General features: G+C 42.9%; 2 protein-coding genes across 2 annotated transcripts in view; both read left to right on the top strand.

The window, feature by feature from the left end:
- Positions 1 to 8,282, top strand: part of ppp2r5a (protein phosphatase 2, regulatory subunit B', alpha isoform) — a 30,928-nt gene extending 22,646 nt beyond the window's left edge. The window contains exons 5-13 of the mRNA XM_076037592.1: positions 1,399 to 1,529; positions 4,201 to 4,260; positions 4,469 to 4,577; positions 4,899 to 4,952; positions 5,147 to 5,197; positions 5,276 to 5,395; positions 6,037 to 6,164; positions 6,481 to 6,582; positions 7,795 to 8,282. Of these exons, the coding sequence (XP_075893707.1) occupies positions 1,399 to 1,529; positions 4,201 to 4,260; positions 4,469 to 4,577; positions 4,899 to 4,952; positions 5,147 to 5,197; positions 5,276 to 5,395; positions 6,037 to 6,164; positions 6,481 to 6,582; positions 7,795 to 7,960 (921 nt within the window). The 3' untranslated portion in view covers positions 7,961 to 8,282. The remainder of the gene's footprint in view (positions 1 to 1,398; positions 1,530 to 4,200; positions 4,261 to 4,468; positions 4,578 to 4,898; positions 4,953 to 5,146; positions 5,198 to 5,275; positions 5,396 to 6,036; positions 6,165 to 6,480; positions 6,583 to 7,794) is intronic.
- A 5,733-nt stretch (positions 8,283 to 14,015) lies between these two features.
- Positions 14,016 to 20,893, top strand: opn8c (opsin 8, group member c). Its single transcript, XM_076037474.1, has 4 exons — positions 14,016 to 14,118; positions 14,944 to 15,237; positions 18,282 to 18,613; positions 19,657 to 20,893. The coding sequence occupies exons 1-4, from the start codon at positions 14,016 to 14,018 to the stop codon at positions 20,191 to 20,193; spliced, it is 1,266 nt and encodes a 421-aa protein (XP_075893589.1). The 3' UTR covers positions 20,194 to 20,893.
- The last annotated feature ends 3,621 nt before the right edge of the window (positions 20,894 to 24,514 follow it).

Here is a 24,514-nt window from a genome sequence, read left to right as displayed (position 1 = left end):
TTATTTTTTATGGCTCACGATGATTCGATCACAAAGTTTAGATGCCCGCTCCCCCCCTGCGCGCATTCGCACGTCAGAGTCAGCTGATCAGAGCCGCATGTGTGAAGTTTATCCTGGAAAGACGATGAGGAAAAAGTGAAAAAAAAATGACAAGATTACAGGTTGAAATTACACTCACTGGAGTCGTCACATGCTTTTTACTGGCCTCGTCCCGTGTGGCGGTGACGGACTCGCACCGCGGGCTCTTCTGAGAAAAGGCCTCATGCGGCGCTCTGTGATTGACTGTCGATGCCCCCCCCCACCCCCCGCCCGTCTGAAATACACCCAGGCTGGTGGTGGCGTAACGAAGCCGATGTGCTGCTGTCATTTTATTTTTATGTTTTTCGTTTTTTTTTTTTTTAATATTGACCAGAATCAACTTAAACCTGAGGTTTCATTTCTCAGGGGCGGTAATAAAAAAAAAAAGGAGACATATCGTAATAAAAAAAAAAAAAAAAGGGGGGAAAATAATGCTCAACTTGCTGTGTGTCGCTGGAAAAGACGACCAACTGCCTGACATTTAGACGTATTTACACAACAAAGCGTCCAGCGGCTGTTATGTAAAACACTGATAGCAATGAGAAACAAAACCTCATGGGCAAATCTAAGGGCCCGACGAGAATGGAGGGCACAGTCTTGCTGGTTTTCAATGTTAATATAGAGATGGACAGGAACGCAATACCTCGATTTGTCGTCACTGAACTCCATTACATTTGATTTGTAGATAAATTAAATCCGTCGCCGTGATGAAACGAACTCGTTGAGCCGTGGCGGCGGCGCGAGGTGTAAGGAGCTCTGCACCTTTTAACGGCGGCGGTATTGATAAAGTCAATTCCAGTATTGTGATAAATTCAATTCAAGTATTGGTACGAAGAACTTCAATGTCAGTGACAACAAGTATCTAAGTTTTATAGTCAACAGAAGCTGTTCTCATTCGCTAATAATGATAAGCAGATCTGTGTATCCGGGTCATACATTTTAGATTTTACCCAGATATTGGAGCTCTTTTAATAGAGATGTAAACTAAAGCAGTGTCTAGAATGTGGTCGTACAACATTATGACATAACAGCAAATGAAATGTAACAGAGCTAGAACACACAACAGTAGAAAACAGGGTCAGTATCGCTTTGATTCAGTTTGAAAACTGTCTGACAACGTGGATGTTTCGTTTCCAGTCTGCTTGACTACTACTACTTTTAGGAGTTGCGCTTACATTTAGCCACAGAGTTGTTTCAGGGTCTGAGCACCCCAAAGGTTGTTTTTTTTTTTTCTTTTCCTCCCCATCGCAATCAAATCAAAATGTAGCGACTCAATCCGGAAAAAAAACCAACCCTGTCCGTCCTTGTCTCCATCTGCAGCTGCTGGAGCTGTTTGACAGCGAGGACCCTCGGGAGCGGGACTTCCTGAAGACCATCCTGCATCGGATCTACGGGAAGTTCCTAGGCCTGCGGGCCTTCATCAGGAAGCAGATCAACAACATCTTCCTGCGGTGAGAGGACAGGACAGGACGCACCAGCGACACCTCGTTACCGTTTAAACGCCAAGAATCCAGAAAATGCAGAGCGACCGAGTCGGGCGAGAGCGGGGGGTGGGCGGGGGATGAAGGAAAACAAACTGACCGCCATTAAATTGTGACTTGTCCAAACGTGGCCGTTCATATCGTCTGAACTTGAAGGATCAGGAGGTCTACGCGTTTTTGGGCCGCTGGTTGCTTCGTGATTCAGACGCTGAGCTGCAGCCGATAATGCACGTGCAACACCTGCTGCTAAAAGGTGTCTTTGTGAATCAGGACGTGACCATCTAGGAAAAAACACATCTCCTCAGTCTGCAGTCACAGGATGCGCCATCAGGTCCACAGGGGTCTTTCTTTCTTTCTTTCTTTCTTTCTTTCTTTCTCTCTTTCTTTCTCTCTTTCTTTCTTTCTTCTTACTTTGTCTTGTTGCTCTATGAACTTTTGACCAAGTATCCACAAAGAAGACGACGCCCCAAAACATACTGTATCCTACTAAGGCCCTGTTTGTGTAGCAGGTAATGCATTATAGCCTCTTAATCCCTGAAGCACGAGCTTTAGTGTCACTAAATTTAAATCCTTATCAAAAAGCAACCTGCAAGGCATCAGTTCTTTGAAGGAACTCAGATGTCTTGATTGCCTACAGAACTGAACTATTAAAAGTTTGCTAACAATAGGCCTCTGTGCCAGCCAGGCGTTTTCCTGCCTTGGGATTTCAGGGGAAAAAACCAAAAAGTTAGAAAGTAGCGGCAGTTAGGTGGTTGTGTAAGATGAGCTGCGTAACGCTCTGTCGCCATGAAAAGTAAAGACGTGCTGAAAGCGAAACGGACACGGGCTCTCAGTTTGCTCACTGCTGGAGTGAGGCTCCGTTGCCCTGTGCGTCCAAAGGGCTCATCTTCAGTCAAACTTACCAACGTCTTTATGAAACAGCGCCGTCATTTCCCCCAGTGATTATAAAATTCCAGTTAGAGGAAACGAGACCCACGGCGAAAAAAAATAATAATCTATTTTTAATATGGCCGCTCTCTATGCCCGATAAATCAAACTGAGTCTGCTGGTTGCGAATGTTCCCTCACTGGGCTCTTCGCAGACTCTCTGTTGCAGTTGAACCTGTCGGAGTTGCTCGGCGGAGTTGAGGATAACAGGCTGCCACGGCCGGCATCTAAGAGTTTTTACTGGGGATATTTTTTCCTCGTCAGTGTTCAGGATCTCTGAATTTACAATGTGTCTCAAGTCTAGTATGCCTCCCACTGGCTGCAATGGCAAACAAAGATATATACACTCTCGCTTTTTCATCATTCAAACCATCTTTGATGAGAGAACAAGAACAAGCTGAGATTGTTTCCCAGTTCTCCACTGTGTCGTCCCTACTCAGAAGTGGGTGCGAATGGATTCATAGAAGCATTCGAAAGCGGACAGGAAGTAGACAGCCATTGGCACTGAGACCTGAGACACTGAGGCCTCAAGTTGCTGCGTGACTGACAATGGGATTTGGGATGATTGAAAAAAGAAAAAAAAAAGAAAGGGTGGGGGTGTGGGGGCCTTAATGTCGTTTCTAACAGGCAAGGTGGCAAAATGTGTGTCACCCTCTTTGGCCATCTGTCACCGGGAATAAAAATAGTGGCGCAGTTGTCAGGCACTGTGCGTACATAACGCGGCTGCACAGCTACCCGTAAACCGAGCAGAGGTAGACGCCAGGATGTGTGGACACTGTGTGGAACCATCACGTACCAGTGACCACCTTGTCTTGTGTCATCAACACTCTGCTTGGACAATTTAGAGTTCTCAGTTAGCCTAATGCACTTGTATTTGGACTGTGTTGCAAGAACATGCAAACTGCACACCTGACCCGAGAATCGAACCCGCAACCTTCTTCACTTGCACCGCTGTCTTCTGGTATATGGTTTATATTTCTCTGACTCGCTCATCACGGAACAGTGTGTAATATATGAAGATATGATATGAAGTAGAAACAGCGACATCAAGTGGTTGCATTTTAGACTGCAGTGGTCTTTCGCTAAAGTCCTCTTAGTGACGCAGTACCCTCCCTCTCCTGATCTTGCCAGGGAGCTACAGTGGCCTGTGAGCTCAAACCTATATACCCCGTCCACCTTTTTCTTTGTTGGTTTATTTGAGGACGCGAGTGTGTTTGGAGAAACGGCCACATCAAGTGGTTGCATTTCAGATTGCTGCATCTTCCGTATGCACGTCTTCCAGTGAACTACAGTGGCCTGTGCAACCAAAACCTGGATGCCTCGTCCACCAGCTAATGTATTCGTTTATTTGAGGACCTGAGCCTTCACCCTAATTACGAAACGCGCTCTCGGGTGGGCTGGATTGTCCACACTGGGCTTCCTTAGAAGTATGGCAGTGCAAGATGGCAGCTAACAGGTATAAGTATATAAGTTAGAACTGTCCTATGGATAGGATAGGAAGATAGGAAAAAAACTATTATTTTATTGTACTGTGAGTATACACTTTTATATATGTATTTATGGGCAGTATATTAAGCTTTTATATAAAGTATAAGAATCATAAATGAAGCCAAATTATACACACTGGACCTTTCAAGCTGTCGTGAACTCTGTGTTAAGAGTTTGCCTGAAGTTCGCTCTAAAGGTTTGAATTTTTCTTTCTGTCTGTTTCCCAGGTTTATCTTTGAAAACCATCACTTCAACGGAATCGCTGAACTGCTGGAGATCCTGGGAAGGTAAGGGAAAAGTAGTGGGTCATGTGACCAAAGCTTCACTCTCATTTTAAAACATTCTTTTGCATTTCGAATGGTCGCTTTTTCGGCCCTCAAAGCACCGGGCTTGTTTTGTCCTGTTCTGGTTTCTTTTTTTCTTTTTCTTTTTTGTCTTTCTGCTCACCCATCCACCACAACAACTGCTATGTCCCCCTGTGTGTTTTTTTTTTAGTATCATCAATGGCTTCGCCTTGCCTTTGAAAGCAGAGCACAAGCAGTTCCTCATCAAGGTTCTCCTGCCCCTGCACACCGCTAAGGAACTGTCCCTGTTCCACGCTCAGGTAGGAACAAAACTACACCGTCAATGGATTCCGTCTCAGTTATAAAACCATTGAGTTTGTATTTTTAGTAGCTGTATTCAAGCCGGGTCGTTGACCTTGCTGGGAAAAAAGTTTCCTGATCTCTTCTGCGTCATGGACTGAAAACAGTAGTTTTGCCTTTGTATGTAGCTCCTCCTAGTGGTGATGAATCTGAATAGCACAAATCCAGTCTGTATTCAGTCGCAATTATTTACAAATCAATCTGAGATGCAGTTTTAACAAGTTTTTGTGATTTTTTTGATTTTGAAGTTTTGTTTGTTTGTTTTTTCCTTTTTGCTCCAGCTGACCTACTGCTTGATCCAGTTCCTTGAGAAGGATCCCTCGCTCACCGAACCGGTACTCTCTCCCTCCCCACACCCACTCCATGCTCAGAGCTCCAAGCGCTAAATCTGTACACACTGAGAAGAACATCGAGCTCAAAGCCGCCCACTCAAAAGACACTGTTGCTGTTTTCTGCGCCCCTGTTATTTATTTTTAGACGTACCCGAGATATTCTCGTCAAAATTCTCTTCCTCCTCCCTTTGTTGCAGGTGATCCGTGGGCTTCTGAAGTTCTGGCCCAAAACATGCAGCCAGAAAGAGGTATGGCGTGTTAAAACGCACGTTTGTCCAGCTGGTTTGAGTCGCCGTTTCCTGCTAAACTCTGCTTTTCATTTCCAGCTGATGTTCCTGGGCGAAGTCGAAGAGATCCTGGACATCATTGAGCCGACGCATTTTAAGAAAATCCAGGAGCCGCTGTTCAAACAGATCTCGATATGTGTGGCCAAACCGCACTTCCAGGTACACGAGTGACGCAAACAGAACAGGAGCTAATAGTTTCCTTCCATGTATTACAAGTCCAGTGTGTGAAATCTGTCTTGTTTTATGATTTATGTGTTGGTAAAGGCTTAACATACTGCCCATAAATACATCAATAAAAGTGGATAATCGCAGGATAATAAAAGTCATTTGGTTCGCCTACCCCTAGAATAGTTCTCACATATACTGTATATAGAACATACATACATATCGCAAGGGTCTTGCTAGCAGTTAGCTGCTATCCTGGACTGCAATATTTCTAAGGAAGCCCACTGGACAATCCAGCCCCCCTGAGAGGGCGTTTTGTAATTAGGGTGAAGGCTCAGGTCCTCAAATAAACCAACACATAAGCAGGTGTACAAGGTATCCAGGTTTGGGTGCGCAGGCTATCGTAGTTCACTGGCAGGCTCAGGAGGGGAAGGGAGAGCAAAAGATGCTGCAATCTGAAATGGAACCACTCGATGTGGCTGTTTTTTCTTCAGAATCTCCAAATATTACACACTAAACCGTTACTAGTAGCTGTTATGAGGGCATTTCTGCTATTTTAATGCAGGAGAAGAATATTGAGGATGTGCAAAGACTTGACTTCTCGTGTGCGTGTGTGCGTGCGTCTTCTCTGGCAGGTAGCAGAGCGGGCGTTGTACTTCTGGAACAACGAGTACATTCTCAGCCTCATAGAGGAGAACATCGACAAGGTCCTGCCCATCATGTTCCGCAGCCTGTACATCATCTCCAAGGAGCACTGGAACCCGTGAGTTTTCCACTCTGGACACCGCGCCCTTTTTAGTCAAAGGCGTCTTGAGACAATTCTGACGTGCACCCAACCCATTCCACACATTACACCCCACTATTTGAAATACATGTACTTTTCCAAGCAAAGGAAGTTTACAACAAATTCCACCTGTGCTGAAAATAAAGTTTTTGCCGCAAGAAGTGGCCATTAGTTTAAAAAAAAAAATAAATAATGACTGCCGTGGGTATTTAAGAAATGAAAGCGAAGCCGTGTGGTGCTTTGATCGTCGAGACTGAACTTTGCTGAAGCCAGACCTTTTGCTGCTGTGTTGAAGGACCATCGTGGCGCTGGTGTACAACGTGCTGAAGACGCTGATGGAGATGAACGGCACCCTTTTCGACGAGCTGACCTCCTCCTACAAAGCGGACAGGCAGAGGTGAACGACTCCCCCCTTGTGACGCGACGCGTCGCACCTGTGTGGCCGGACTCATAATCTGCTCCAGATGGCCGCCCCGCGGCGCCCCGGCACCTTGTGAACGTGCGGGCTTTTAATGATCCCCGCGGTCGAGCTGCACAAATCACTCTGTCGCCGGCATATTTTTTCCTGCTCCTTCTTGTGGAAATATGTGAGAGCAGCGAGGCCAGAGAGCATTCTTTCTCCGTCGGGGAGAGGAATTACAAACGGGTTCTTCTGGGCTAGGAAATATGTGCTGGGGTGAGGTGTTCCGTGGGGATCAGCAGCAACTGTCTTCTTTATTATTAGGTTTTGCAGAAGGAGAAAATACATATAATCATGTCCAAGCTGTGATGCACCGAGAAAGTTCACAGATATGAGGACAGTTCCATGTCCTCCTCCAGTTCCATCACAAATCAAGCGTTTGGGGCAAGTTTGATAGAACAAAAATCATTGACTTCTCAGTAACATTACCATTTATTATTTTTTATCTGTCCCCGTGACCCTGAGCTCGGGACTAAGCGGGTATGGAAAATGAATGAGTGAGGATTTTTATCTGTTTATTTTTATCTGGATTTTTCTAATTTTATTTGGCCATTTAGAGCTCAAACTCAAATTTTTTATGAAATACAACACAGGCGTTTACGTATAAATTGATCTTTTCACAAGTAAGCGCTTCCGAGTTCAGGTCATTGCCAATGCAGACTGAAAATCAAACGTTGTGTTCAATAAATGATATGCAGCCTACATTAATAGAGTTTATATGTAATTTGACATTCAATAACAACAGCAACAACAGCAACAAAATATTCCAAATGGGTGTTTATTTCATCAATCTTTATAACAGACCAAGGCACAGACACACAGATCATCTGTGTCCTGTAAGTAGCTGCTTGAATAACACTGAAGCACAGGAAATAAGAAGACCAGCCAGTCAACAGATGCATACATTTATTGTTGCAACTGTTACACGAGAAAACATGAAAGTTTAGAAAAGTCGTTTGTTCTGCTTGTGCAGCTGCAGCCCCTCGCCAGTAGAGGGTGCTGCAGCTCCAGCACTTCGATTTCCAGTCACTGGTTTTGTTTATTTATTTAGTTAATTATTTAGCTAACTTAATTTTTCTTTTGATATCTCTTTTGTCGCCTCTTAGAAGTCCTATTATTATTTTCACCAATTCATCTTGTCATCAACAGGGAGAAGAAGAAAGAGCAGGAGCGGGCCGACCTGTGGAAGAAGCTGGAGGATTTCAGACTCGGCAACAGCGCTCACATCCAGAACAACAGCCATGGTCTCATCCAGAACAACAACAACAACAACAGCAGCAGCACCAGCAGCAGTTATGCGAACATGGACGCCTAGGACGAGAGCCTCGATGCTGCAGCGACTGCTGTGACCCATAAGAGGGCGCCACGGCGTCGCGATGACTGCAGTCAGCAGCTGAGGAGAGCAACCCACGTGCCAACCCATGCGTAGACTCGCTGCTGCCGTTGAACCTGCCGGAGTTACTGCCACTCAAGACTTTTTACTTCAGACGTCTTTTCCAGTGTTCAGGATCTCTGAATTTCCAATTTGTCATGAGTCCATTATGACTCCCACTGGCTGCAATGGCAAACAAAAAAACTCATTGGATGTCTTTGAATGAGAAAGATGCATATATGTGTGTGTGTGTGTGTGTGTGTGTGTATGTACATATATATATATATATATATATATATATACATATATCTATATATATATATATATATATATATATATATATATATATATACATATACATATATATATATACATATATATATACATACATATATATATACATATATACATATATGTATATATATATATATATATATATATATACATATATATATATATTATTTATATATATATTTATGTATATGTACATGTGTATATATATGTATATTTACACACACATATATGTATATGTGTATATATATATATATATATATATATATGTGCGTGTGTATATATATATATATATATATGTGCGTGTGTATATATATATGTGCGTGTGTATATATATATATATATATATATATGTGCGTGTGTATATATATGTATATTTACACATATATATATACATACACACGCACACACACACACTCACACACATACACATGTGTGTGTATTTTTTTTTAACCAATTAACGTGAAATAAATGTAGGAAAGATTTGATCTGTCAGGTTACTCTTTTTTGGAGCATTTCACACACTTTGACTTTTTGATCATTCAAACCCTCTTTGTTGGGAGAACAAGAACAAGCTGAGATTGTTTCCCCAGTTCTCTGCTGTGTCGTCCCTACGGTGAAGTAGGCGCGAATGGATTCATACTGTAGAAGCGTTAGAAAGTGGACAGGAAGCAGACAGCCATTGGCACTGAGACCTGGGACACTCTTCACCGTGGCCTCCAGTTGCTGCGTGGCCGACGATGGGCTTTGGGGCGATTGATTCGATTTGGGGGTTGGCTCTTAATGTCGTTTCCAACAGGCAAGGTGGCAAAATGCGTGTCGCCCTCTTCTGTCACCGGGAATAAAAATAGTGCCACAGTTATTTGGACTGTGTGGCAAGAACATGCAAACTGCGCACAGCCGGCCCGAGAATGGAGGAGAGCAACCCATGTGCCAATTGACACAAAAGTAGTTGCCTCTCTTTTTTTGTATCCACAGCAGCGGGACGCGAACTGAGGTTAAAACACACACGCGCGCACACACACACACACACACACTTGCACCTCAGCGGTATATTAGAGCTACTTAGTGACTCAGAACACCAGCCTTGCTATATTTTATCCTACAACTAAATTTTTTTTTGGGACGTTCCAGAGTCGACGCAATACCCAATTGTTAAACCTGTCTCCGATCGAAGATGTATCCTTTACAAATTTAGTTTCTTACCTGAAAACAAATAGTTTTTTACTCTAGTCATGGTGTGTGATACGTGGGGAGAAAAATATTGACTTGAACTGATTGTTGTTGGGTTTTTTTTTGTTGTTGTTGTTGTTGTTTTTTTTTTTCAAACGGTTGCCGCTATGCTCTTTCAGTCTGTGTTCTTCTGTTTCTGTCCACACTTTGGTATAATTCTCAAAAAAAAAAAAAAAAAAAAAAAAGAAGAAGAAAGAGGGGAACTGTGGACTTAAGGTGTATTCAATGGCATACGGGACCACATACATTGCTAGTTTACGTTCGTAGTTTCCACTGTGTCCAAACAAGGGCTGTTACCGAGAGAAAGAAAAAAAAACGACGGGCTGGCCAAACGAGAGGGGGTGGGGTGGGGGGGGTGCAAGGCCAAAGAAAGACGTTTGGAAAGTTCACCAAAACCATGCTCGCTGGACTCGCATCTCCGCAAAGGACTCTATAGGTGGGAGCGTCAACGTCGCGTTCATCTGTGCGTCTCTCTTGTTGTCATTGAACTTTGTACACTACAGAGTTGAGTTTGAAGGTTCGCAGAGTATTTCGGCCTCGCTCGATTGAGATTATTTATCGAGTATTTTGAACAGAAACGACCCCATCAGGCTTTTTGGATCGGAGTTCGGTGCGACCCCCTTTGTTCCGCACCGCTCGGGTCGGCTAGGCAAGGCAGCCGCATTAGCCGGTTAGCGTAGCTTAGCGTCGAAAATGAAATGAGACCACAGGAACCCAAGCGGCCTCGGCCTGCGTCGACCGACACTTGCGCCGACAAATCCCTCATTGAAAATAAAATAAAATGCATCGTACTTTCATATGCAAGTGAAGCACACATTCCTGGCCTATTACCTCTTGTGACCAAAGATCTGTTGTCTGTTCTTTTTTTATTTTTTTCCATCTTAAAATTTGTCATTAAATTGTCATTGTGGCAAATTAAGGGCTGCAAAGAAGCTTTCAAAAAGGCTATTCCAGAATTAATTTTAAATTGTCGGCCCTGTGCTGCACACTCCAGTAGAGTTTGGTTATTTGGCAACAAAAGAGAGCCATCAGCAGTTGATAAATCACTCTAACACTATTACTATATGTGTGTTGAAAATGCGTGCGTCCCTTAATAAACCAGATTTTTTTTTTTTAAATAAATAAAAAAAATACCTGTCTACTTGATGAGGTCTGCACTCACTCTTAATGGATTAAAAGAGATAAAGTGCCTGGAGCTATTTCTGGTTTATTGTTTTAACATGTTTGCGTGTTTTTGGTCGTGATTCATCGCGCTGGTCTCATCTGTATTCCAAGCTAAGCTAGGCTCACAAGCTGCTGATGTGGTATTTGCCATTAGACATCAGATGTTGATCCATCGCTCATCAAGCTCTGAAAGAAAGCGATGCAGAAATGTTCAAGTTCAACGGATAAAGAAAATGATTCTAAATGTTATTGTTATAATATGTTATATGTCATACAATTGTCATTGTTGTACTATATGTTATTATTTTATGATATATTTTTCCAGACAATAAAGAGTTCAAGTTTATATGTCATATGCATTCAAGTACAGTGTAAGATAAAGCAATGAAATGAATTTTGCCGCGGCTCTCTCTCTCCGCCCAGTTGAATATAAAATGAAATATGAAAAAAAAAATCACAATAGGAATAAAATGAGAGAAAATTCATTAAGAAAAACAGCAATAAAAACCTAAAGATCACATTTCAGCCTTCTATCTTTTTGAACTGCTGTTCCGGAGTCTGTCATTACGTATAATAGAGGACTGAGACGCCAGCCTTCTGGAGTGCCACTGGTCAGAACTGATTGTTCATCCTCTGTTTCCTGCTTAGAATAGGAACTAGTGGTATAATTATGAAATACAAGTGGTGCCCAGCATAGTTATTAGCATAGTTAATAATCGTATCAGTGCACTCATTCAGGCTGAAAGAATCTTTGAAATCTGCCCAGATGGTTGATTCATAACCGCCCTGAGGTTTTTCAGCACACCTTCTGCCGACCAGCGCTATATTTATATTTCCCAAGGGCAGGCCTTGTCACCCCTAGTTAATCAGCCTTAATTGAACGTTTTCATGGTGATTGTTGATTGTTCACGGTGACACACGCAGGCTGTAGCTCAAAGTGTCCATTTTCATACAAGAATGTAAATGAAATGAAATAATGAGTGGAGATCTCAGACTTTCTTTTAGCATTTAATCAGCGTCATCATTGTCACTGGCCCTTAACATGATTATTCCATCACGCAGTGATAGATGTGTAACTATTACACTGTAGCACGGTACCCAAATACAGTGGGGATAATCAGGACAGGGATTGTGTTTTGAGATAAATTAGGAATGAAGGTGATATTTGAATGTAAATGAAATGAAATAATTAGTGGAGATCTCAGACTTGCTTTTAGCATTTAATCAGTGTCATCATTGTCACTGGCCCTTAACATGATTATTCCATCACGCAGTGATAGATGTGTAGCACGGGACCCAAATACAGTGGGGATAATCAGGACAGGGATTGTGTTTTGAGATAAATTAGGAATGAAAGTGATATTTGAATGTTCAGAACAAAGACAGGCTTGATAGGTTTTAATGAGCAAGCAGTGTTGGTATAGCAAGTCATCCTGCTCTCACAAGTCTCGTCAAGAGTTTTAACTGAAAAAAAACAACAACTCCAGGACTGGCTTTGACTTTTATTGACCTCCTCGAAAGCTTTCATTATGAGCTATTGATCTGCGCAGAGTTTTAAAAATGGATTGGCGTTATCTCTGATCCTCCCGTCTGCACGTGTTATGCTTATTCCGCCTTGGTTGCTTGCTCATCAGTATTCCACCCGGGGCCCTTGTGACATTTTAAAATGAAGATGCTATATGGCTAAGGTTAGTTTGAAGTTAACAATGAAGTTAACAATTTTTGGGTGGGAGAAAAGGAAAGTTTTTCCTTTCTTTTTGTTCCAAAGAATATTTTTGCCTTTCCCCCCATTTGTGATTTTCATGCTTTGTTTGTTATTGTAGAGGCCAAGCCGATGCTTGAAGGCCCTGAGGTGGTTGGCTGGAATTTTCTTATCGACTCGCTGGCAAACTTCACGTTTTCAGTCACTCTCTTTTAAAGTGCTGTCTACTTCAATTGTCGAAGTTGAAGGTGTTTCATTTTTGTTTTCGTCACTTCAATTTAAACCTGTCATTTAAATTTCACCCCATTGGCCGGTAGGAGTTACAATTGTAGTGAACATAAACCATCCAGTGATAATCTAAAAACATATACATTAATGCATATTGAGCAATAATTCCGACAGACTGGCTGAAAACACATCTTCGAGTCTGAGGGAAACAAAACAAAATGCACATTTACAGCATTGATGCTGACAATAGCTGCGCTCACACAATCAAAACATGTATTGAACAGCAAAACCGCAAATTGGGATGAAAAAAAACTAAACATTCTCTCACAGATTGACAACAATGAGAACCAGCCGGAACACACATCTTTTCCTGTGCTTTAGCAGACATGTATGTGCGTTACTGTGATTGATGGCACTCAAAGGTGGTTTAAAACGAATAACAAACATATTTGTGACGTGAGGCTTCAAGCTGTTAAAATTTCACAGCCATCACAAGCAGCGGATAACCACTGTTTTTGTCAGTTTGTTTGTTTGTTTTTAACATTTATTTTCGAAAAGGTGCATTTTGCCAGTGAATTTATCCTGACATTATGCATGGAATGATTTTGCATTGGTCGTGATTTAAGACATAATTAACTTTTAACCCTTTATTGGGTTTGCAGTGGGTCATTTCCAGAGGGGTATCATTAGGCACAATAATTAGTGAATAAATTGCTTTTTGTTCTTTGCGGAATATAAACTGAATATTTTAAAAGTCACTCATGAAGAATTGTCTACTTACATCCCCTATTGGCAGATTGTCTCACTATAAATTCTTCAGAATCAATCAAAAGCAATGGTAAACACTACACTACTATTCAAATGAATTAAAAAAAAAAATCATGTATATATATATAATAATACATGTATTGTAATCTAAAATCTTCCTCTTCAAATGTTTAGTTGTCATTTTAGGTCATTTGAAACAGCTCAAATTTATCATGAATTATCCAGAATAATCCAGTCAAAAACATGAACGTTGCAAAGTTATTTCCCCATGAATTGAAAAGAATGACACCAACACACGTTTCGAATATTATTCCTGATTAATCTATTTCCCCCACACGCAGCTGAGTCTCTATGGGGATTTTATGAATTAGCGGCAATGAAACCACGCCCCCTTGCACTGCACTGGGGTCCCGCTAACGAGCCATGTGCGCCGGATCGCACGTGCCTTGCGTTGCTTTATGGGTGGGGGGGAGATATTAATTCGCGCCACAAGTTACCATGGCGACTCGTCTACTTGTATAAAAGACCGACTCCGACTCTTAACTGACACATGGGCTTCATGAGACGGTCAAAGGACCCTGCCGGAACCAGTTGGGGACGAACCGGGGAGCGATGTCTGGGGACTTCAGCGACGAAAACCGGACCGTGTCGGTGTTTATATCCAAACTCACGCCGTCTGCTGACATCTGCGTGGGACTGACCATCCTCTCAGTTGGTATGCACATCACCTGCTCTGTTTGAAACCTCTTTAGAATATTATTTGAAACGGTGAACGTGTAGTAGTAGTAGTAGTAGTTGTTGTTGTTGTTGTTGTTGTTGTTGTTGTTGATTATGATGTTGTCGTCATTATTATTATTATTGTTATTATTATTAGTAGTAGTTATTATCAATGTAATGCGTTTTCTTGGCATTTTTTGCACTTTTTCTTCAAAAGTCTTCCCTCCACTGTTGTGAAAGGAAGACGTTTTATTCTGAATGCAGGGAAAAACACAGACAAATGATCCCTCGGCACACTGATTGACATTTCAACATGCCTGCTTTTGTTTAAGGCACAACGTCAAGTCACTCAGGTGAAGGTTTGCATTTGTACCAATTAGTCTGTTGTGTTAATTGACCAGTAGGAGGGAGTGTTTTAGGATAAGATTTTTTTTTTTTTTTTTTTTTTGCAGCTTTTTAGTTTTCAATCTTCTTGTTGAATCAACTTAATAACCTGAAGAAAGAATGTTTCCCTTTCATTTCCCTGTTCTTTTATTCAGAAAATGGCATGTGTAATATAATTGTACCACAAAGCCTTTTTATCTCACCGGAACGTAACCACACATTTTTTCTGCAGATACACTATTGACTTGAGGGATAAAAACATTCCTTTATCAGCAGTGGCATGTTTTGCAGTTACTGTCAGTGACGGGTGCTAATGCAAAATGGGTTTCTTTCTGTGTGCGTGTGTGTGTATTTCAAAATAAGAATGGTGGTGGAAAAGTGTCTATGGAGTCTCCACACAGTTGAGACCCACACGCATTCTGTTGCTCTTGCCGCCTAGTTCTGCTCTCGATTCTGGGCAACGGGCTGGTCCTGGTCATCTGTTACCGCAGGAGGAAGAAGATGGTGGGCTCCGAGCTGCTGTGCGTCAACCTCGCCGTGGTGGACTTCCTGTGCTGCATCTGCTTCTACCCGCTCTCCATCATGTCCTCCTTCCACCACGCCTGGCTGGGGGAAAACGTCACCTGCGTCTACTACGGCCTGGGCTGCTACATCTTCGGCCTGTGCAGCATGTTCACCATCACCGCCATCAGCATCATCCGCTACCTGAAGACCTGCTACAGCCTGGTTTATGGTGAGCGCCTCTGCTTCTCGGTGGTGTGTCGAAATGGGTGAAATACATGGGATAATGTATTTACAGAGCAAGTGCAAAGGTTGCTAAGTCTGATGGCAAGCTCTGATAGCAATGCAGCCATTAATAATAGATGAACAATAGCTTAGCCTGTCAGGGCACGATTCAGGAACCACAAGCGGATGAGAGGCAATGAAAATTCTTTATTTCTTTAACTTTTACAAATCCAGCAGGCAGAGACGTAGTCCAAAACAGGCAGGAGTCGTACACAGGCAGGCACGCAGACGGAGGCAGGGAAGTCCAAATCGACTGGCAAGTTCTGACGTCAAAAACAGGAACTGTCTGAACAGGCCTGACGGAAACAGAGTAAATGGCTTCTCGAAACGGTCAGGAACATCCAAGGACTTGAAGTGACGATCAGACAAAGCAGGATTACCATGGCTGGGCTTAAGTAGTTAGTCTGATTGTCTAAAATAGGAATCAGGTGGGTCAAAAAAAAATGGCGGGAAAAACACAAACAGGAAGTTACCCAAATAAGGAGGTGGTTGAAGTCACACGGCAAAGCGTATGGTGACAAAAACAAAACAATGCGACACTCTCTGACAGGTAGGGTGAGACAAAGACACCGTTCCAGTTGGGAACCCTGGCATAACCTCTGAAGCCAGTCCCTCCAGAAAAACGCGATTATGCGATCAGTCAAAGTCCGTGTCATCATGTGGGGGTCGCATTTTGCCAATGACGCCGCACTTTCGCCGCATAAATCTCAGATTTCCGCGCAAAATATGCAAGGTTTGCGTAATTTTATAATCCCCGCATATTTTGTGTTTACCTCACTCAAGCGCAACCATTTTCCTCCCGTTCCTTTGAGAACGTTATTAAAAAAGCAAAGGAGAAGACGAAGAAAAACAAGACGAAGAAGAAAAACAACAACCAATCAAAACCTCAAAGCCTTGGTCTTCCTTTACCACAACCAACGAGTCCACAGTGGAGCATTTGAGAGGGAGGAGATGGCAGGGCTGGGAGAGGAAGAGGTGGTGGTGGAAGAGGAGGTAGACGAGGTGGGGGAAGAGGAAGAGGAGATGGGCGTTGAGGGTGAGGGGAGGGTGGATAGGGTGGTGAAGAATTGGCTAGTGTTAGAGGTTAAGAGGCTAACATTGTAATTGTGTTGGAAGATTGCACTTTTGGTACAGTCGTAAGTACTGTATATCAGTTCCACTTCGCAATAAGAGTTTACACTTTGTTCAGGTATGCACTTATTTCAGCAGAGGTGTTCTGTTTTGCTACCTCTTTGAAATACAAAGTACATTTTATTTTATTGTTTCAATTTATTGTTTGCCCCATTGTTTTGTAGGTATGAGGCATCTCTAAGGTCTGAAATAAAAGATGAGAACTTGATTATTCTCAGCACTTTCTGTGATTTAGTATTCTTTATAGTCATAGTAGGTCATTAGATATGACTCTTTACATTAAGGCAGTAGTAGCTAGTAAGAATGGTGTTGGAGAGCCACTTTTTAAATTGGTTTTCATCAAACCACACTTCTTGAAATTCCCCGCAATTTTTTTTCAATTTTCCGCAATTTTTGCAAGTTCCCGCAATTCTTGCAATCTTCCGCAATTTCATCGCGTAAAATTGCAGAAATATCCCGCATATTTTATTGCATTTATTTTTTGAATACGTGCTGCATCATCAAGGATTTTTGCCCGCAACGATCACAAAAGATCCCCGCATTTGTCTGGAGGGACTGTGAAGCACCTTTGAAAGTCTTGGGACCTTGAAAAAGCACATTTTGAAAATAATGAGTGCAAATGCGATAAATAAGTGAACAAAAAGCTCACATGGAAGCACCTGAACCTGCGCTAGGGTATCCACAGGTTGCATCACTGATGGTTTGTTCGGGTGGTTGTTCGGGTTCAGAAGGAGATGTTTTCCGGAACCATCTGAATTATTTTTTTCCCCCTCATTGAGCTGTTCATTGTAGGGCACAGCTAATTGGCTCTGTGTTGGAAGAAAGGTATTGGTGCTCCCAAGTCAGTGATCAAAAAATAAACCAAAAGAACAAAAGAACAAAAAACAAAAAGAAGACAGGAAAAAAACGCTGGCAAAAGTTTAGTTAAACACTGCAAGGATGCCCCAACTAGGGCAGATGGTTGATCGTCACTGCTTACGACAAATACAAATTACAATAGATCAGACAATAACTACAACATTGTATTCAAACATAATTCATCATTTAGTCCCTTCGGGCACTTTGAGGACTAATGCGTTTTTGGAAGGCCGCTCACATAAAACGCTTCATTTGAATAAATAAAGCAGACGGCACAAAAATGAAAACGTAGTCCTGATAAGGTGCTGTGGTATTTATCATGTGAATTGACTACCTCACACATCCGCTCCCTATATAGCCTTGTGTGTCATGTATATTAGCGCTATTACAGTTGTGTCTCAAAATATCCGTGCTTTAGAAATGAAGTCATTTCCTGAGGAGCTTTAGTCAAAATTTGTTTGTTTTTGTGAGCAGGAGTTGCGGCATAAAAAGCAGATTCCTGTTAATCATGGACTGTAGTCACACATATTGTGAATGACATTTTCCTTGACAGCTAGGAAACTAACTTCTGCAGAAAGCTTCCAGCTTCCAGCTTCGGTGGCGTGTCAATTGGCTGCTATATATAGCAGACTATGGCTGCGGCATACCTGTTAAATCCGGCATCGCTGACAGGGCGATCGCACAACCCTGTGTCTGACCAACTTGCACGCTACTCCGGCTGTCTGTTGTAAAACTTTCTGCAGAAGGAGGAAGTTGCCTCCGAAACCGATGAGGTACTAAAGTCGCGCTAAACCTATGTCTGACAAAAAAATGAGGGCGGGGGGCTTAGGCAAGAGTTGAGGTCAACTTTTGGCATACTGTGGCCCACATGGGGCAGTGTAGCATGTGAAGTGTCGCACAATCACCAACAATGAAGACACGTCCACTCAATTTGAAATGCCCTTGTTTGACATTCTGGTATCCTTACAAACCTGAAAGTCATTTCTCTCTCTCTCTCCACAGCTATGTGGCTCGATGGAGCAAATATCCGGATAGCGTGCTGCTGCATCTGGTTGGTGGCCACCGTGTGGTCCAGCTTTCCCCTGTTTGGATGGGGCGCCTACGTCCCCGAGCCCTACGGACTGTCCTGCACCATCGCCTGGAGGGGCTACCACACTTCGGCCAAGGACGCCGTCTACGTCATCTGCTCCTTCGCTTGCTTCACCCTGGTTCCCGTCGTGCTCATTGTGGTGTCGCAGTGTCAGATCATCTACAAGGTGTCGCGCTTCTCCTACCTGCTGTCCGCCAGAGGCATCCGGAACAACCTGCGCTACACGGAGAAACGACTCTCCATGGTGAGCGGTGTTGAACTGTAATGGCTGTAGTAATCGCACCAATGCTGGGTACTTGGCAATGGTTTCTCTGGTCGCATATTGTCAAATCCCAAAGGACGTTAAATTTGTCGTTTGCAATTCACCCATCCCTTGAAGGAGTGGTGGAAATCATTGGGTGATTTCACCAACCAAGTCCAAGCCCGAATAGTGAGTGACAAGCAGGTGGTACCCTTTTTGTAGTCTTTGGTAAGACCCAGCCAAGGATTGAACCCACAGCCTCCCAGTCTTAGGGCGAACACTCGACCACCAGACCTCCTAGCTGAGATAGATCAAAGTTAGGGGTCTGCTGGTCGACCAACTACTTTTTTGAGTCAGTCCTTTGAGCTATCTAGAAAAAGCCTTTGAGCTATCTGCAAAATGAGAATGGAATTACAATTGCCAGCTCAGGTATTCTTGAGATATTTTGTCAACAGAAATGGGACGAACATGATGTCACAGGCTGTGTTCCCAACCCCCTGTATCCTGCGCATGTTGTTTTGAACATTGGATATACATAAATCTTGAAAAAGGTTGACGAAAATGACAAAGTTTGACCAGAAAAACAACAAAACAGCAACATCAAACTGGCAAAGGTTTATCTGGAAAGTATGGAATTCTTACAATGGGGGTGGAATCACATTTTCCAAATTTGTGGTGACTTCATGTGACGGCTGTTTTGGCCGATTTCGTTTTTACAGTTTCGTCTTTATATCTTAGGAATTGGTTGGAAGGAGAACTTGACTAAATAATTATAGTTCTTGCAGAACAGCTTTTTGTTAATTGCCAAGACAACCACTTCTGTTTCTTGTTTCTTCTATACTGGGCAGCCGTGTCTTTGACAGAACTAGTGTGGTTTGTGCCTCATTGCATGACTGATTTTCTATTTCCTTCTCTTTTTGTTGACATTTAAAGGGCACGCTATCTTAGATGGAAACCAAACAGGGTTTTTTTGTTTTTGTTTTTTTTAAACGATATGTAAGTATAAGTATTTTTCTAGGGTGCTGAACAACTTCTTCCTCCCACAGATGTTTTTCTGCATCAGCCTGGGCTTTGTGATCGCATGGGCGCCGTACGCAGTCGTGTCATTCCTCTTTATCTTCCACAAAGGCAACTGGTACATGGCCCCCGAGGGCTTCGTATTCCCGGCGCTCTTTGCCAAAAGCTCCCACATCTACAACCCCTTCATCTACTTCTACTTCAACAAAACTTTCCAGCAGGAGCTCCGTCACCTGTTCATGACGGTGTGGCCGAGGGCGCGGGGCAATCGCGTGGGCATCCACCTCCCCGTGGCCAACCAGACCCAGTGTCCCATTCACATCCAGCTCCAAGAGAGGCACTGCGTCCCGAAAAAGAAGAAGACCTTGTCTCAGGACAGAACTAACAGCAAGAGCAAGAGCAAGAGCAAGAGCAAGAGCAAGAGCCAGAGCAAAGAGCGAGACCAGAACAACGGCAGCCGCTTCCTCGGCCGACCGGTGTACGTCTGCTGGGAATCCACGTCGCATAACGTCATGTCGGACTTGGAAATGAGACCTGCCAGAGAGTCTCTGCCCGTGTCTTTGTAAAACTCTGTCGCACTTCAAGAGACATTTTTACCAGCGAGTAAAGTACATGAACCACTGCCCGGGGGCCACATGCGGCCCGTTAAGCTTTTTAATCTGGCCTGCCGAACTTGAAGAAATTATATTAATACCAAGTAAGTATTAAAATAGCTGTATTTCATCCATTTTTTCGGTGTTGTAAGAGTCATTCCAAGTCATTTCTAGGCCAGGCATGGGCAAACTGCGGCCCGTTAAGCTTTTAAATCCGAAATTGTATTAACCTCCTAAATACTAAGAACTCTTGCAAGGCATGCCTTTTTATTTTGTCTTGATATTAAGACTGATTGGGACCTGATGAGTAAGAACAAAGAATTATATTTTTAGATAATATTGTTTCGGAGAAAAATGATGTGCACATATGAGATATTACATATTTTATACATATTTATACACATACATATTTAGCAAAATTCGACTTCCATAACAAACATTGAAAACTTCTATACATATCTGAACAAGAATCAACCATGAAATTTGTTTGAATGTTTTACCTGGTCGACGTTTGGATTGGGAGCAGCCATCTGAGCCTCTGGGCGGGTTGTCGGCCATCTTGAATCTAACATGTGATGTGTTATACTCTTCGTCCACCACTAGGTGGCAGTTTAATGTTCTCGTAAGCGGACACCAGTCTAGACAGCCGAAAATGTGATGTTCACACATGTGGACACCAAGTCGTAGGAGGTAATATTACATAATTAATATAATTAAATAATAAAATAGCTGTAAATTTCTCAATTTGTTTCAGTGTTTTCAATAAAGAGCTAAATACCGTGGGTCTTCAAAGACATATTTTGTTTTAACACTTTTGTTCATTTTCAATTGACATTAAAGCACACATTTTCCGCATATAACATGATATATTTTTTCACCTATGAGGTGGGTCACCAAAACAATCCATCCATCTGCTCCTGGTCTGGCCCTCCTGTCAAATTTTGGAACCCATTGTTGCCCACGAGTCAAAAAGTTTGCCCATCCCTGGTCTAGAGAGCCACACCCATATGTGTGCATATGAACCAGCCGAACAGACGTTTTGGAAAGCGGCGAAAAAAATTAATTTAATGAACCAAAATATCTTTTTTTTTTCCCCAGATTTTTGTATCCATGCGCTTTTCTTTTTCTTTTTTTTTGTCTTGTACTCACTGCTCATATAACCTGGCTGCTTGATGCAAAACAACCACATGGGCATTCTGAATACCTTTTAACGGGAGCTCGGCAGAGGCCGCTGTGATTATGGTCTTTTATGATGTTTCTGTAAATGTAAGTGTGCGAGTGCAATACAGAGCTGTGTCTGTGTGTAGTTTGCTTTCCCCGTCGCACCTTAAATGCAACCTTTCAATGCATTTGTGCTGCTGGCCTGTTGTGTTTTCAGCCTGAACTACATCGGCCTTTGATTTTCTTTGTGCTTTATTTTTAGAAATTAAAAAAAGTTTTTTTACATAATAATTCCCACAGCATTTAAACACTCTGTCACTGACCACTGACTTCATTTCTCTTCAGAGCACTTTGTGGAATTCTCTTGTAGTTGTTTTTTTTTTTTTCATTTTGAACATATAGATATGATTTCAAAAACGGTTATAACCTATGGATGAAAACAATATTGCTATGTCTCCAAGACGTGCACGATCCCGGATAATCCTTTAATTATTGAATCTAGCAGGGCCCCATTTTTCATATGTATTTGAGGGTTAAAACGACTGACTAATTCTTGTTTTTCTATTCAACTTACGGTCTGATCTCGCGGTGATGAAGTGAAGGGGACAAAAAAAGAAAAAGAAAATCAGCCTGGCTAAATTTCTTGCTGGATTTTCTGTTGAACCCGACGACTCTGCGCATTTCAATGAGCGGCAGAGCAGCTCGGCTGCACCAGCCGATTGTTGCAGAGAGGTCTTCAAACGCACGAACGCACGCACACACACAAATGCGTTTTAACGTCAATGGCAAATGGTGACGGTGGATGTTCGTGCACTCTCCTGAAGTTGTGACTTAGACCAAGTATTGATCAATCAGCCCATCAATAAGTAGTCCTACTATTTATCAGAATAACTTGGACCTCTTCTTCCTTGAGCCCTTTTTTGAGGCCTCTTCTCAAAAATTGACATTCTCAGAGTAAACCGGGTCTGCAATTACGCAAAATTTTCTGGTTGTGATTCTCAAAAGTGTTTTTTCTCTCCTCTGACAATTCGATCTGTGAGTCTCGGTCGGATATGAACAAAACTGGCACCGACTGAATCTTTGGAGTCTGTCTGCCTTCCAGGATGAGCATTGAATCTGCGTTTCTGCACTTTATGTTGCTGTGCTTTCGACCTCGGGCTGTTTTGATTTCTTTGGTGTTCTGTGTCTGATAGATTTTTGTACAAATTCTTAGCCGTGATTTCTGAGGTGCGTGGGTATGCAACATCTCAGTTTATACAAGGCATACCTGTTGAAATGCAGCTGCTCCCGGGGAAGTCGGGGAAGAAAGAAGAGGTTAATGCCTTTTTTATTATAAGGCCTACGGTCCCATATTGATTTTTCCTGTAGTATTGTGTGACACCCATAGGTAGGAGTACCTAGTAGAAGCCTTGTGTGCCCTTGACTCTGTACTCGCGTACTTTTTTTTTGTGATCATAAATCAGGATCACAAGCTCACCAAGGTCAAGATGGTGAGAGGCAGCCAACCTTTAACCCTATTCAGCCCGTTTAAGACACGTGAGTGTTTTTTTAAGAAAGCGAGGCCTGAGGGAAGTCAAGCAATCAACAGCTGGACTCGGTTCTAGGTAATCGAAGACGTTCCGCCTCTCAGCCGAAAGGCGTCTTCAGTTCTGACTCACAACGTGACTGAAATTTTCTTGAGAAAGATAGCAGCTCTTACATTTGCTCTTGATGCACTCCTGATGCATGACCATTTACCGGACGGGCCCCAGGTGTTTACTTCCTACACAATATCAGGCGATGTATCTCCGCCGTGATGTAAGTGCATTGTGTGTCGTGCCTGTGTTGCAGCCCGTAAACAGGAGTTGATGACATGCTTGCTTGTAATCGGCATCAAAGTGCTGCACACTGTTAACGTTGAGTATTTTGAGTTTCGTTCATGTATTTTCCATCAGCACTTTGCCTGCGCTCAGGTTCTGCGAGGGATTCACTGTCCCCGCTGTCTCGGGGTGAAGGTGGGGTTACATGCAAGACGATTATTGTGCGTTCTTGTGGTCAAACAAAAAAATGAAAAAAAATTCATTTTTAAAAGAATAATCCATGTGATATGACCATGAAGAAGAATAAAAAAACAACAAAAAGAAATATCCAGTGTCGAAGCCCTAAAACGAGACAAACATGGAGGTGAGAACCTTGAAACTCCAGTTTCAGGCGCAGAAACTGGGAAATAATAACTTTATATATATTTTTTTATGTTCAAAAGACTGACGTGCTAACTGACGGTCTGGTTTGACGTGCGCTAAGTGCAAGGCTGTCGAAGACTTTTCACCAGACAAGATGCTAAGAGGTCTGAAACGCGGCTCATGGCCACGCCAGATATGGCTGTCAAGCCAGGTTCGTTTCTCAATGACCGCTCAAAATTGCCATCCCTGTTTGGTCACATCATGGGACACAACACCGAGCACCATATTCTCTACGTCAAGTCGTGTCACATAACGGAACACTGGGCACCAACATGGCGATGGGGTTTTTTGTTTTTGCTGTTAAATCCGATACCTGCATAACGGAATACGCTGAACACTTGCACAACACGCGTTAGAAGTTTAGAGAGCCGCAAAGGCTCCTCATTCGCTCAAGAAAAACCACAGCGGCGTGATGGAGATCACAGCAAAGTTGTGCACTATACAATTGTTGAACGAGCCGTCAAAGGCGTGGCAGGCTGCAATTGCGAAGCAGCGGAAGATGCACGTGCCTTGCGCAGTGTATTAAAGCAGGTGTTGTCCGCCTCACTTAGAACGCCTCACACGTCAAAGTGGAATACGCCCCTGTGACTTCCTCCCGCTGATGTGCCTTCATGCGTGTACAGAGGTGACAAAAGTCATTTTGACTCAGGTAATTTGATTCAACTCGCGTACGTGTGTGTGTGTGTGTGTGTGTGTGTGTGTGTGTACATATGTGTGCGCGCCTGTGCGTGCGATTTCTCCAGTCTCACTCCGTAGACGGCACATATTGACGTTTTGTCAGAAACCCACGACGGCACATTGTGCCTTCTTCGGATGCCAGCGACGCCATTTTGCGGCTTCCACGGTCGCTCATAGACACTCACAGAGGTCCAAAGACGGCAACCTGCGCCGTCTCTGCGATGAGCGAATCT

Source organism: Nelusetta ayraudi, unplaced genomic scaffold, assembly GCF_046127955.1.
Source record: "Nelusetta ayraudi isolate G7.1 ecotype Tasmania unplaced genomic scaffold, CSIRO-AGI_Nayr_v1 ptg000052l, whole genome shotgun sequence".
In the NCBI taxonomy this organism is placed as follows: Eukaryota; Metazoa; Chordata; class Actinopteri; order Tetraodontiformes; family Monacanthidae; genus Nelusetta; species Nelusetta ayraudi.
The sequence above is the reverse complement of the archived record's forward strand: the minus strand, read 5'-3'. Positions and strand labels throughout refer to the sequence as shown.